We start from the raw sequence: 15,761 nt of genomic DNA, 5'->3' as shown, positions 1-15,761 counted from the left end.
AATACAAAAGAAAAACCTGGGGTTGTTTTTTGTTTTTTGTTTTAATTATGGGTGTTTAGTTCTTTTTCTTTCTTTCTTCACGTAATCATTTCTGGGTAACCAATATAGAGTAATATAGGCAAAGCATCCTTCAGGTGAAGAGGAGATTGACAGGAAAAGGAACAAAACCTATTTTCAAGGTCAAAAGAAATTTCTTCTGGAAGGAAGGCTTTCGACCCAGCAGCAGCAAGACAGCAGTCTCCATGTTTAAATTCTTGGTCTGATGGATGAAAGTCAGAGAAATAGGGCCATGTCTACAGGATGCATATGCAAGGAAATCACTATATGTTTGGAAATAGCATCTTGGCAATGGAGCAAACTTTTAGTGATGAATTCAAGACCTCAAAGGCCAATGTGTTCCCAATGACTGACTGGACTCAGCCTGAGGCCAGGTCCCTGAAGGCACAAACTCAGGACTCTGAGGGGTCATTTCTTACCCCTTAATGCCATTCACCTCAGCCGCATGAACCTCCTTAAACTGGCTTCCAACCATAGCAAAGAATCACTGCACCCAAATACCTCTGAAACAAAGGCACCCCGCTGCTGCTTGGCAGTTGCACATGGCAGGAATTACCAGCTGCTAAACTTGTATGGACGTCTATCGCCGTCTACATTGGGAAGCTACGGAGACAAAATCTAAATCTACATAGAATGGGAATGTCTCTAGAAAATCGAAACCCATTTCTCCAACTTCACATAAATAATTACTGCATTTTTCAATGTTAATGTTGCATTTTAATTACAAAAGTAAAAGGTTTCCATTGGAATAATTAAAATGAAACAACTCAGCAAAGTCTACACAGTAAAAAGGGGAAGTTTTGCTTCGTTTTCCTTCTCCAAGCTCTATCCTTTCTCTGGAGGTAGCCGCTGTCCTGAATTTCCTAAGTCTCCTTCAAAACTCTCTTCTATGCATTTATAGACACACATATATATGTACACATGTAGAGTTTTCTTTTGGCATACATGGATCCATACTGTGTATCTTCCTTTGCAGCTTATTAAAACTCTATAATATGTACTGGAGATATGTTAATGTCAACCTTCTTTTTAACAGTATTCCACTGTATGGATATATGCCTTCATTTAATTATTCAGCTACTGGATGTCATAGGTTGTTTAAATTTCTGACTATTATAGACAATATTTCAGTGCATGGCCATGTTTATCTATTTTTGTGCTCAGGTACAAGTTATTTCTGTAGGATAATAACTAGAAGTGGAATTGCTAAGTTGAAGGACATGTACATGTAACAGGATGTGAAAATATACCTTTTGGCCGGGCGCGGTGGCTCAAGCCTGTAATCCCAGCACTTTGGGAGGCCGAGACGGGCGGATCACGAGGTCAGGAGATCGAGACCATCCTGGCTGACACAGTGAAACCCCGTCTCTACTAAAAAATACAAAAAAACTAGCTGGGCGAGGTGGCGGGCGCCTATAGTCCCAGCTACTCGGGAGGCTGAGGCAGGAGAATGGCGTGAACCCGGGAGGCGGAGCTTGCAGTGAGCCAAGATCACGCCACTGCACTCCAGCCTGGGCGGCAGAGCGAGACTCTGTCTCAAAAAAAAAAAAAAAAAAAGAAAATATACCTTTTTCTGTTGGGTCTGTTTCCTCCAAGGCCCCAAAGTCTGAGAAAACTCGAGTAGGTGCCAGACACCTATTCATGCACAAGACATCCATCCATATGTGAAAAAACGGAGCATTCATTCAGGATTCCTTAAGGCACTTGAGGATTTCTTTAGGCACAGAGTTGGGGCAGTGCTGTGTACTATGTCATTCCCCTTCCTGCTCTTGGCTTTAAGGGGACTTTAGAGAAGTACCTGGGGAATGGGACTATGTCTCCTAACACTGGTGCGTCAGTCTCCTACGGCCGTCCTAACAGTACCACAAAGGGGGTCGCTTGAAACAACAAATTCATTGTTTCACAATTCAGGAGGCCGGAAGTCAGAAATCAAGGTGGCAGCAAGGCCATGCTGAAGCCTTGAGGGGAGAATCTGTCTTTGTCTCTTCCTAGTTTCTGGAGTCTGCCTGCAATCCTTGGTATTCCTGGACTGTGGATGTATCGCTCCCATCTGTCTCTACTGTCACAAGAGGTGTCTCTTTCTTCTTATAAGGACACCAGTCATACTGGATGAAGAACCCTCTCTATACTTATTATGACCTCATCTAAGTTTAATTACTTCTGCACCCTGTAAAGACCCTATTTCCAAATCTAGTCACATTCTGGGCCCCTGGGAGTTAGGACTTCAATGTATCTTGTTGAGAGACAATATATGTTGTTGAAGGACATCTATGTATTTTGTTGAGCCCATAACACCTGGAAACATAACGGTGAGTGGCTGGGATCACAGCTGCCTGTGGCCACAGAGAAAAGAGGGCAGTGTTGGAAGCCAACTGTGCTTTCATTAACCGGGTGAAGGTATGGGGAGCAAGGGCACAGATTTTCTATGAGCTAAATGTAAACGCCAGCCGGACTTAGTGGCTCATGCCTGGAATCCCAGCACTTTGGGAAGCCGAGGTGGGTGGATCACTTGAGGTCAGGAGTTTGAGACCAACCTGGCCAACATGGCAAAACCCTGTCTCTACTAAAATTCAAAAATTAGCCAGGTGTGGTGGCACATGCCTGTAATCCCAGCTACTCGGGAGGCTGAGGCAGGAGAATCGCTTGAACCCGGGAGGCGGAGGTTGCAGTCAGCCGAGATCACAACACTGTACTCCAGCCTGGGGGACAGAGTGAGACTGTTTCAAAACTAAAGAAACTAACTAACTAAATAACTAACTAAATAAATAAAAATGTAAACCCCTTAGAAAATACAGTTGACCCTTGAACAACATGGAGGTTAGGGGCTCTGACCCCTGCCCAGTTGAAAATAAGCATATAAGTTTCTTTTGTTAAAGAGTCTTGGCTGGACTCGGTGGCTCACGCCTGTAATCCCAGCACTTTGGGAGGCCGAGGTGGGTGGATCACAAGGTCAAGAGATCGAGACCATTTGGCCAACATGGTGAAACCCCATCTTTACTAAAAATACAAAAATTAGCCGAGAGTGGTAGCGCATGCCTGTAATCCCAGCTACTCGGGAGGCTAAGACAGAGAATTGCTTGAACGCGGGAGGTGGAGGTCGCGGTGAGCCGAGATTGCGCCATTGCACTCCAGCCTGGGCAACAAGAGCAAAACTCCATCGCAAAAAAAAAAAAAAAAAAAAAAAAAAAAAAAAAAGTCTTGCTATGTTGCCCGGGCTGGTCTCGAACTCCTGGGCTCAAGTGATCCTCCTGCCACAGCCTTCCGAGTCGTTGAGCGTGGTAGTCTAGCACCTGTACCATGCCACCACATCCAGCTACTTTTTTGACTTTTGATTCACTCAAAACTTTTACTAATAGCCTACTGTTGACCGGAAGCCTTACTGTTAACATAAACAGTTGATTAACACATATTGTAAATGTTATATGCATCATACCTCATATTCTTAAAGTAAGCAAAAAAATGTTATTAAGAAAATCATGGCCAGGCGCAATGGCTCATGCCTGTAATCCCAGCACTTTGGGAGGCCGAGGCGGGTGGATTGCTTGAGGTCAGGAGTTCAAGACCAGTCTGACCAACATGGTGAAACCCCATCTCTACTAAAAATACAAAAATTAGCCGGGCATGGTAGCAGGTGCCTGTAATCCCAGCTACTTGGGAGGCTGAGACAGAGAATCACTTGAAACCGGGAGGTGGAGGTTGCAGTGAGCCGAGATAGCACCACTGCACTCCAGCCTGGGAGACAGAGCAAGACTCTGTCTCAAAAAAAAAAAAAGAAAAGAAAAGAAAAGAATAAGGAAAAGAAATACATTGACACCACTGTATTTATCAATACTATAAGCTTACACCATCTGTTTACAAGAAAAATTGTCTGTCTGAAGTGGCAGGCAACTATTCAATATACAGTACATATCAAGCAACTCAACTTTTTCTTATAACATCCTGATTTTTCTCTGCTTCTTGGGAGTACTTCCAGCATCACTAATGGCACTTTGTGTGTGTCCCATGGTGTTATTCAAGTTTTATGGTATTGCACTAAACACACAAAAAATGCATGAGAACTGTAAAATCACTTTACTGTGATATGTAATTTACTAGAGAGATGAGCTGCTCACACAGAGATGACTGGCATCACATGGCATTTTAAGTGGCTATTCACACCACTTGACCTCACAGCAAGAGCAACGGGAGGTGGCTATGAAATTACTACAGCACTACGGTATTGCTACAGTTACTTTTCTACAGTTAGGATTTAATACTGCATCTTTTTTTTTTTTTTTTTTTTTTTTTGAGGTGGAGTTTTGTTCTTGTTGCCCAAGCTAGAGTGCAATGGCATGATCTCAGCTCACTGCAGTATCTGCCTCCTGTGTTTGAGAGTCTCCTGCCTCAGCCTCCTGAGTAGCTGGGATTATGGGTGCCAACCACCACACCTGGCTACTTTTTGTATTTTTAGTAGAGACTGGGTTTCAACATGTTGGCCAGGCTGGTCTTGAACTCCTGCCCTCAGGTGATCTACCCCCTCGGAGTCCCAAAGTGCTGGGATTACAGGCATGAGCCACTGTGCCTGGCCTAATACTGCATCTTTATTCTCATTTACATTTCCCTTGACTGTGAATGACACCAAATACAGTCTGTAAGTGCTTGTGTAAGTTTTTATAAATTTTAACTTTTCCTAATAGGTTTGTGTACATTTTATGGTAGTAAATGATAAAGTAGACTAGTATCTACATATATTCTATGCAGTCACGACATTCCTTTTTCTTTTTTTTTTTTTTTTTTTTTTTTGAGTCTCACTCTGTTGCCCAGGCTGGAGTGCAGTGACACAATCTCAGCTCGCTGCAAACTCCACCTCCCAAGTTCAAGCAATTCTCCTACCTCAGCCTCCCAAGTAGCTGGGATTACAGGCGTGTACCACCACACCTGCCTAATTTTGTGTTTTTAGTAAAGAGAGGGTTTCACCATGTTAGTCAGACTGGTCTCGAACTCCTTACCTCAAATGATCCACCCGCCTCAGCCTCCCAAAGTGCTGGAATTACAGGCATGAGCCACCATGCCCACCACCCTAATTTTTTCTTAATTTTTTTTATTTCTGGACTATATGATTGGTCTACAAATTTTTTCAAATTGTGGCAAATCTTCAAAAAAATTTCCAATATATTTATTGAAAAAAATCCACCTATTGTTGCGGGATCAGGAGGACCAGAGAGAGACCTTGGGGTGTATACAGAAGGATATGTTTATTATCGAGTGCACTTAGACCCAGCAGATTTAACGTCCAAAGACTGGGCGCAGAACAAAGACAGTACTTGACTTTTATACTTCATAAAAGGGGGTGGGCTAGCTTGAAGCAAGCTTACAGTGGCGTGAAAGCAGGGATAGAGAGGCAGGATAAAGACAGTTAATTAAGTTGTAACAGGTTCATAACTCAGGATTACACATGACCGTTGCCAAGCAACCCAATGTCTGTTACCTAGATTTTGCCTAGGCATGGGCTTACCCTATAACCTTCATTATGGCGCCCAGGTGGCCACAACTCAGGCCTATTTAGAGGCTCATGACCTTCACTCTACTGCTTAGACAAAACAGAATTACTTTAAGTTACTATTTACAGAGAACAGGAATCTATAAACTTATTCCATAAAACAAAGGAAAATTTATTTTTCTTCTCCCTGTGTTGAGGGAGTGCTGGGAGTTTCCGGAGCACATTAGATAGTATGACTAAAACTTTTTCTGGGTCTGGGCTGTGCCTGTTGCTGCCTTGGGGAAAAGTCAGCCTAATCCAGGAAAGTTTATTTCTTTTTTTTGTTGATTTTATTTTTCTTTAATCTCCTGCCACACCGTAAGTGGACCTGCACAGTTCAGATGAGCTGTTCAAGGGTCAGCTGTAGTCGTTTGGCGCCTGCTTGAATAGGAGGATCTCAGGAGGGTTTCCGTCAAAAGATGATGCAATTTCCGTTGAAATAGGATGGAAGTGAATCTTACAAAAGCTGGGGAAGGCGGTGCTATGGTCTGAATGTTCATGCCCCTCAAAATTCATATGTTAAATCCTAACCTCCAAGGTGACGGTATTACATGGTGGGTAGGCCTTTAAGAGGTGATCAGGTCATGGGGGCGGTGCCTTATAAACTAGGCCTGAGAGAGATACCCACCCCAGCCCCTTCCACTACATGAAGACGCAGCAAGAAGGTGCCATCTATGAACCAGAAAGTTGTCTCCAAACATGGTATCTGCCTTGATTTTAGACTTCCCAGCCACCAGAACTATGAGAAATAAATTTTTCTGTTTATAAGCTACCCAGTCTATAGTATTTGTTGTTATTTTTGTTTTTTTTTGAGCGGAGTCTCGCTCTTGTCGCCCAGGCTGGAGTGCAATGGCACGATCTCGGCTCACTGCAACCTCCACTTCCAAGGTTCAAGCGATTCTCCTGCCTCAGCCTCTCGAGTAGTTGGGATTACAGGCACCCATCACCACGTCCGACTGCTTTTTGTATTTTTAATTGAGATGGGGTTTCACCATGTTGGCCAGGCTGGTCTTGAACTCCTGATCTCAGGTGATCTGCCCATCTTGGCCTCCCAAAGTGCTGGGATTACAGGCGTGAGCTATGGCTCCTGGCTTCGGAATTGCATCTTAATCTCTGTGGCAGCTGCTATTTTGTTTTCTAAGTTCATGAGCACAGGTGGCTGCCTCTACCTTTGTCTTCCACTTAAGCAGGAACAATTTAGGAAGCAGACTCCACCCAATGCTGCAAATTGGCCCCATTATCAATGACCCCGACAGAATTTCAGGAGTGGCAGGCCACTCCAAACTGCACAAAATACAGGTTGCTTATAATCCCCAGGAGAAAAGAAAATATCCAGCTTCTTCGCGGTGCAATCATGGCCATAGGAGGAAGGACTAGCAGGAAACAGAGCAAAGGAACAAAGTTCAAAGCCTGCCCTCTTTCCACGTGGAAGTTCTCTCCCTAATCTTAAAATCAAATATAAAGCTTAAATTGTAAATTGAGCAGCATTTCCCTCTCAGTACCCTTTCCATTTTCCCATAGGTAAGCTTTGCCTAAAGAAGAGGGTCAGGCCTGGCCGTGTGCAGTGGCTCACGCCTGTAATCCCAGCACTTTGGGAGGCTGAGGCAGGCAGATCACGAGGTCAGGAGATCGAGACCATCCTGGCTAACTCAGTGAAAACCCGTCTCTACTAAATATACAAAAAAAAAAAAAAACTAGCCGGATGTGGTGGCGGGCATCTGTAGTCCCAGCTACTCAGGTGCCTGAGGCAGGAGAATGGCATGAACCCAGGAAGCGGAGCTTGCAGTAAGCTGAGATTGCGCCACTGCACTCCAGCCTGTGTGACAGAGACAAACTCTGTCTCAAAAAAAAAAAAAAAAAAAAGAAGAGGGTCAGGCCTAACTTGGCTCACAAAAGACTATTTATGCAAAAGGAACATGAAGAAGCAATGGATAATCAGTACATGAGTATATTCTGGAATAAGCTTGGAAGCCCATGGATGGGGACATGTGTCTAGAGGACCAATCACCCCAACAATGTAAAGAACGAGTTCTGACCGGGTGCAGGGGATCCCACCTCGAATTCCAGCACTTCGAAGGCAAAGGCGGGCGGATCACTTGAGCTTGGGAGTTTGAGACCAGCCCAGGCAACATGGCGGTGTGGGGGGCTGGGGGCATCTCTACAAAAATTTAAAAATTAGACATTGTGGTGGCAATGCACCTGTAGTCCCAGCTACTGGGGAGGTCAAGGTGGAGGATCACATGAGCCCAGGAGTTTGAAGCTGTGGTGAGCCATGATTATTGCACTCCTGCACTCCAGCCTGGGGGATAAAGTGAGAGCCCCATCTCAAAAAATCATAAAAAGAAACTAAGTAAAATAAAGAGTAAAAGTTCTTACTTACGGCTTAAAGTAGAGGCAGTTTGTATCAAGATAAAGTGTATGCTTACTGAAAAGAACTCATGCCCACCCTCCACCCACATACATTTTTTCTTGTCCTCTTCACTCCTGTATGAATAAAGCGTCTCCATTAGGTGATTAGGAAGCAGCTTGTGGAGGTTAGACAGTGTGTCAAACGTGTGACACAAAACTTCTGGCTGGGCATAGTTTTTCGGCTTCTTACACTTGTCAAGGAGTGAAAATTTCATCATGCTGGAGCTGCTGCTGGCTGTTCTCATGATACCGGTTGCATCACAGAGAAGAACAAACTGAGAACATGAGGAGTGGAGGGATGTGCAATTGTTCTCCTGGCAAGCTTTCCTCCATCTCAAAGATGCTTTGAGATCTCTTACTGCCTCGCATTCCGAGAGTCACAATGGCCCAGGCATTGGTCCGGAACCCTGAGTGCTCGTCCTACGTTTTCAAAGCAGACAAAACCAGCCCATTGAAAATATCCTGCCAAGCCATTCAGGGATTTTTGGCAGAAACTCCAGTCTTGTGTCTGGACATGGACCATTTCTGGGGAAAACTGAGAGCTTTGCTAAAAGGAAGAGGGGAAAGTGGGGGCGTGCATATCCGGTGATATTTTCCCATCTGGTACTTTGTAGAAGCCTTGCTCCCAGTATGTACCTAATTAAGGCTCCACAGACCTACCAGGCCCAAAGAGAGAGTGGTTACATCAGTGCAGTCCTCAGCATAACCGAGGAGAGAGCTTCATCGTCCAAAACTGAGCAAATGCCCAGATTAACACAGGTAAGAAGCCAAACTGCTTCTTATGTTCTTATCCAAACTAATACCAAGAAAACAAAGTAAACAAATGCTCAACTGGAGCTTTCCCGGTAAGAAGCCATTCTTCATTGTAGACCAAAATGCACAGAACAATAGAAGTATTAAATAATCTTAAATCACCACACCTGATAGCACAGCCCAGCGCAAGATAGAAGCGGCTAAGAACTACTATCAGATTTAGAACAAAAATGCAAATAATAGAGTTTGTTACAGCTACTTTTAGATTTCAGCATGCTTTACCAGGAGCCAGGTTCCCCGTAATTGTTCTACTCTTCATGAACCAGCTAGAGAAGCACATTGCAGGCTGGTGAGAAGCAGAGAAGGCGTGTAAGCCTAGCATGCTATGGCAAATCTGGGAGCTTGGACCAGCTTTTCACCAACCTTAAAAACATTTGGCCAAGACTATTAAAGCATCATTATTATACCATATGACACATTAGTGGCCAGAGCAGCAAATATAAAATTCCATTCATATATGCATACATATAGATCTATAGATGTATTTTTTTTTTTTTTTGAGATGGAGTTTTGCTCTTGTTGCCCAGACAGGAGTGTAATGGCATGATCTCGGCTCACCGCAACCTCTGCCTCCCAGGTTCAAGCAATTCTCCTGCGTTGGCCTCCCGAGTAGCTGGGATTACAGGCATGCGCCACCACGCCCAGCTAATTTTGTATTTTTAGTAGAGATGGAGTTTCTCCATGTTGGTCAGGCTGGTCTTGAACTCCCGACCTCAGGTGAGCCGCCCACCTTGGCCTCCCAAAGTGCTGGGTTATAGGCCTGAGCCACCTCACCCGGCTTTCTTTTCTTTCTTTTTTCCCTTCCCCTCCCCTCTCCTCCCCCTTCCCTCCCTTCCCTTCCCTTTCTTTCTCTTTCTTTTTGAGACCGAATTTTGCTCTCTGTGGCCCATGCTGCAGTGCAGTGGTGTGGTCACAGCTCACTGTAGCCTCGACCTCCGGGGCTCAAGCAATCCTCCCACCTCAGCCTCACAAGTAGCTGAGTCTATAGGTGTGCACCACTACGCCCAGCTAATTTTTGTTATTTTTATTTTGTAGAGATAGGGTCTCTCTATGTTGCCCTGGCTGGTCTCAAACTCCTGACCTCAAGCAATCCTCTTGCCTCAGCCTCCCAGAGTGCTGTGATTACAGGCACAAGCCACTATGTCTGACCTATTCCATCTCTTAACTTTCAACTTGCAAACTCAAAAAGTCGAACTTAAAAAAAAATACTTTAAATGCAAGTACATATTTAAAATATGTTATATAACTAACAAGAACCACTTGAATTCAATGTGATTCTCATAATTTTACAGGTGTTTTTGGTGGGGAGAAGTGGGGTAGAATATTCTGGCAGCCGGAAGACATATCCCCGGCTTCTTTCTTCCAAGCAAAGCTGAGTGCATTCCTCTAAACCTTCATTTATATAAATAGCAAACAACAAACCATGTTTTAAGTAATTCAACATGCCAAGGAAGTGATCTACTAAAATGTAATTCCTTACACTTCATGTAAATTGACTCATATGTTCTTAGTCAATGCTCTCAATGACTATTCCATTGCAACTGATGGAATGTTTATAGTTATCTGATGCATGCTGACCTTGGTTGAAATCTGAAGTAGGTCACAATTATTAAATTTTGTTTTTAAATAATCAGATGGATATATATTTTTTACACATATATATATATATATTTACAATGAATAACACTTCTAGGAATCAATCTCATTCATTTTCTCTAATTACGGTGTGATTAAAGAACACTGTTTAGGAGAGACGTGTCATGAATGACGCCTGGCAAATATTCTGCTGCTAATCAGCTGTGTGATCTTGATCTGCGCCAACCAGGCCTCAGCCCGTGGTACTAATATTCCTGGATGGAACAAATGCTTTCATTTTGTATTTTGTTTTGTATTCCTCTTACTTCCAATTCTATTATTCAGTGGCTAATATATTTACCTTTTCAAAACTGGACTTTTAACATATTATTATTTTCTCCCAAGTCTTTTGTTGTTGTGATGAGAGCTGCTATGCCGGGCCAGCAGCCCACAGAGATGCTAGCAGCGTGTTATTAACTAAATTGATCCCGCAGCGCAGCAGCTGCATGACTCTGGGTTGTTTTTCTAGTTAGGCTGATCTTTTATTCATGACTTTCAGGTAAACGCCATTCCTTTTTCTGTTCCTAAGAGGGTTTCTGTGTCTCCTGAATACCTTCTTCTTCCCCCCTGCCATGGTGGGTGTGACAAGATCAGCTGGCTTCCAGAAGGCAAGGTGTTCAGTAATGTTCAAAGAGAGAAGATTATCTCCAAGTTTTTTAAGGAAAGCATTCTAAAGAAAGTGTTCCGTTCACAACAAATGAGGTGGGAGGGGTCTGACGACCAGAAAGGGACTTCAAGTTACACCTTTCCTGGCACCAGAAAGTAAGTTCTGACACTGAAACGTTAACCAAAACTTAAAGTGAATTTGTGATATAAGGCTAGGAAAACAGAGTTACAGAGTATAGGTATCTGAAAAATAGAAAGGCTTATGAAGCAATTCAAATTGCAGAAATCAAGTCTTAAATCAAAACAAAGGAGAAAATATATGATTGAGAATTTATTCAGAAGCACTAGCTGCAACATATGCAGATGTGAAATTCAGTGATTGATGTGTTTATTTTGCTTCCTTTTGGAAATATGTTCATATACATCACTATCATACGTTCTAGGAATAAATAGTTTTTAAACAATATTTCTTAACTATTTGCAACAAAACACTGGCCTCCCAAATAGTACATCGCTATGGGAGCAGAGTGGTAAAGGTTAATTTTTAAAACTTCAAATTAGAAATATTTGCATAGATATTTCTTAAAAAGGAATTATACAAACACAAGAAGGTATATTTAAGATGAATGCTCATAGAATCGAGTTGTAAATCAGGATAAATTGGCCACTACTGAAAGACAAAGCAGTTGCTCAAAAAGCAAAAACAAAAAAAAGACTAGATTGCTAAACCGTATGCTAAATACAAATTGCTCATAATTGAAATGGAATGTTTCCCATTGACTTAGCATCTTATTTGAGAACAAAACTGCATATTATTAATTAGAAAATATTGTCCTAACGTTCAAAAAATGTTACATAATATATTGAACAAGATTCTGCTATAGGCTGGGCACAGTAGCTCACAGCTGTAATCCTAGCACTTTGAGAGGCCGACACGGGTGGACCACCTGAGGTCAGGAGTTTGAGACCAGCCTGACCAATATGGTGAAACCCTGTCTCTACCATAAATATAAAAAAATTAGCCAGGCGTGGTGGCATGCGCCTGTAGTCCCAGCAACGTGGGAGGCTGAGACAGGAGAATTACTTGAACCCGGGAGGCAGAGGTTGCAGTGAGCTGAGATTGCGCCATTGCACTCCACCCTGGGCAACAGAGTGGGACTCTGTCTCAAAAAGGAAAAAAAAAAAAAAAGACTCTGCTGTACATGACCAGCCATGACCTTGGCAATTCCAAAGGGAACAGCAAAGGAAGATGAGGACAAATGCATGGGTAATATCAAAAGGTGAAAGATACTGAAGGAGGTAGACTGAAATCGAAGCCTTTTCCCTCCAGAATAATTAGAATCTAAGTAATGTTGCTACTGACATATCTTTGCATAATTCAGGACAATGAAAAGCAATGTTATCTCAAGGTGCTTTCCAAAGTAGTTACGTGGTAGTCAATGTCATCGCCTTTGTTACAGGAGGAGAAACTCAGGTGGGCAGCAAGCCGTGCTTACTGGACTACTAAGTGACTGACCCAAGGCTTGCCTTTGTCTCCTTAGCCCGCCTCGCTTGTAATTAACGCAAGAGTTTGCTAAATGCCTGAGATAGAGAGCATCTGCCTCATCCTATTGTGTTTATGAAAGAATGGTTTCACTCAGGATCAGCTAAAGAGGTGCAGATTTAAAGTAAGGGAAGCTGAGGCTACCACTAAAATCTGAATCCTGGGAATGGCCATAAGATGGCTGGATGTGCAGGGGCCAAGGGTTTGGCCCTCTGAAGATTTGCTGAAAAATCAACTTGCAAAAGGCAGAGTAACTGGGGAAAAGGCATACAGATTTATTTAGCATGTGTTATACATGGGAGTGTACAGAATGAAAATTCAGAAATAGAGGGGAGAGTTTCCAGTTTTATGCTTAGGTTCAACAAAGTATGGACAGCTGTGTAAAAATACGATTGGACAAAAACGGTTTGATCTAATGCTAATAGCCTGAGCGGATGAACCCAGCAAGGCCTGGCTCTCTAGATTCTTCTTGGCCTCTCTGAGCAGTGTTCCTTCCTTCTGGGTATGGGGCAGGGCACTCTCTGGAATGGGAGTCTTTTTTTTGTTTGTTTTTTTGAGACGGAGTCTCGCTCTGTCGCCCAGGCTGGGGTGCAGTGGCCGGATCTCAGCTCACTGCAAGCTCCGCCTCCCGGGTTTACGCCATTCTCCTGCCTCAGCCTCCTGAGTGGCTGAGACTACAGGCGCCCGCCACCTCGCCCGGCTAGTTTTTTGTATTTTTTTAGTAGAGACGGGGTTTCACTGTGTTCGCCAGGATGGTCTCGATCTCCTGACCTCGTGATCCGCCCGTCTCGGCCTCCCAAAGTGCTGGGATTACAGGCTTGAGCCACCGCGCCCGGCCTGGAATGGGAGTCTTATGACCTACAGTCAAACAAGCTAGGTCAGATAATTTCCTTATGGCCAGTTTTTACACAGAAAGGCAAAGGGAAAATTCGAGTAATATTTTTAGGTTTCATGGCTGGCTTTGGGAAAAAAGCATTCTGATTTCTGTAAGTTGCATTGGAAAAGAGGGATTCTAGTTTCTCAGGCTAGCCTTGGAGGGAGAGTAGGACTGAGAGACAGGAAGGCAGAAAAAGGTCAGAGAAAAACTTTTGCTTCTGAGGCTATTTCCTAAGGCTTCATTTTGGGGAACTGTTTTCTGAGCCCCAACAGAAAGAAGGTGCATTTTCTCGGCCTTGGGATTGATGTTAAGCTGGGTCTGAGCTGCTGTAGAAAATGACCCACTGTCCAACCCCCTACACTGGGCCAGAGCCAGACCACACCCAAGGGTTTGGAGAGGGCACCATTTCCAAGTTGCTGCTTTCATATTTCACACCACCACGGCCGTGCACATTTAGCAATGAGGGAAGGGCCAGCCATGATTTTGATGCTGATGTCAAAGCATTTGAAAGTCTCCAGAGAAAGGAAGACCAGTTGAGTGGGGGTGATAATATGAAAGGAATGTTTTTAAGAGTAAGTTCTGTTAAGGAAAAGAAAGAATCTTAGAGGATGCATTTATGGATGACAAATCTCAGAAGGACTCTAAGGGATCAGGAATCAGTTTGAGTTCTGAAATAACAGAAAAAAGGCATGAACAGAAACATAAAGCAAGGAAGATGGGAAATGTGTAAGCCAGATATGTGGAATTCACACACACGCACACATAATTTCTGTCTCAAGAACGGGGAACATTTCCCAGCTAGATATATTTGTAGAAAGCAATAGCTGGAAATACATGAACCCCAATATTTACCCCTATTCGCAATTTTTCTAGTAATTGTAAATTGGGAAACATTACATAATACATCTAAGGCTCAGGTTACTCAATTATAAAATAGGAATAACTAGGCTGGGCTCAGTGGCTCATGCCTGTAATCCCAGCATTTTGGGAGGCTGAGCCTGGCAGACCACCTGAGGTCAGGAGTTCGAGACCAGCCTGGCCAACATGGCGAAACCCCTCTCTACTAAAAATACAAAAAATTAGCCGGGCATGGTGGCAGGTGCCTGTAATCCCAACTACTAGGGAACTAGGGAGGCTGAGGCAGGAGAACTGCTTGAACCTGGGAGGCAGAGGTTGCCATGAGCCGAGATCACATATTGCACTCCAGCCTGGGTGACAGAGCAAGACTCTGTCTTAAAAAAAGAAAGAAAGAAAGAAAGAAAGAAAATAAAATAGGAATAACTAGTGGTACTTGCTTCATTGGATTATTAGGCATATACATTGGTTAATCCATATAAAATATTCAGCACTATGCCTGGCATATAGTCACCACACCATACATTTCAGAGAATACTATTTTTGCAATAATTAAATCAATTCAAACATTTATTGAGTGCCTTACCTACTACATGCCAGGCACTCTGTTAGATAGAATATGGGCAGATATCACCTTCAAGATGTTGAAAAGAAAGTGATTGAGATATTGTAAATGAATAATTATAATGTAACTAAGGGACTGTAAATAAATCATTATAATATAACCAAGTAGGGATCTTGGAGGAGATAGCAACTTACTTTTGTTTTCTTTTTCTTTTTCTTTTTTTCTGTATGTTTTCTAGCAATTTACTCTTCCTGAACAATTAGGAAAAATGACTTGTGAGTTTGAACCGTATGACTAGAATTTAGCCAGCTTAAAAAAAAAAAGGAGATAAAAAGGAGGTACTATTACAGGAAGAGTAACAACGATATATGCCCCGGAGGAGAGGGTTTAGGAAAATTGTAAAATGTCCGATGTGCTTGACATGAAGTGGGCGCTGGGAAGATGATGAGCAGATACCTAAAGGATGGCTGCAGAATTTGGGTTTCCTTCTTCAGGCATTAGGAGGCAGTTGAGCAGGTCTGTATTTTAGAGCAGCAGTATGGAAAACAGCCAAGGAAGAGAGGGCCTAGAAGGGAAACCTCCAAGGAGCCTGCAAGGAATGAGGCCTGCGCAAATCTTGTCCATTCACTTACATCGATTGTGTTTCTATGACTGTGCTTCTATGTGCCCAGCACAGTTTTAAAGGGTTGGGGATGTAGAAATGAACTAGACAGGCAAGGCCCCTGCCCACATGGAGTCTGATATTCTACAGGGGAGAGACAGGCAATACAAAAACAAACAAGTAAACAGCAACATTCTGAGGAGTACAAAAAAGAAACTAAAAACAGGGTGTCATGAAGTAGAGTAAGGCAGGTGGTAGGTGGGAAGGGTTTCTTTAAAGGGA

The 15,761-nt window shown here is 43.2% G+C and overlaps 1 protein-coding gene across 3 annotated transcripts in view; it reads right to left on the bottom strand.

Moving 5' to 3' along the window:
* Nucleotides 1–8,353, bottom strand: part of LOC126952541 (uncharacterized protein C6orf201 homolog) — a 43,269-nt gene extending 34,916 nt beyond the window's left edge. Inside the window, exon 1 of one of the 3 annotated variants that reach the window (XM_050787274.1) lies at nt 8,175–8,353. In XM_050787274.1, the coding sequence (XP_050643231.1) occupies nt 8,175–8,229 (55 nt within the window). In that variant the 5' untranslated portion in view covers nt 8,230–8,353. Of the gene's footprint in view, nt 1–7,955 lie in introns of all 3 variants that reach the window. The other 2 variants (XM_050787272.1, XM_050787273.1) reach the window with 2 other exon arrangements.
* Nucleotides 8,354–15,761: the final 7,408 nt, after the last annotated feature.

Source organism: Macaca thibetana, chromosome 4 (assembly GCF_024542745.1).
Source record: "Macaca thibetana thibetana isolate TM-01 chromosome 4, ASM2454274v1, whole genome shotgun sequence".
NCBI classification, from domain to species: Eukaryota; Metazoa; Chordata; class Mammalia; order Primates; family Cercopithecidae; genus Macaca; species Macaca thibetana.
The sequence above is the reverse complement of the archived record's forward strand: the minus strand, read 5'-3'. Positions and strand labels throughout refer to the sequence as shown.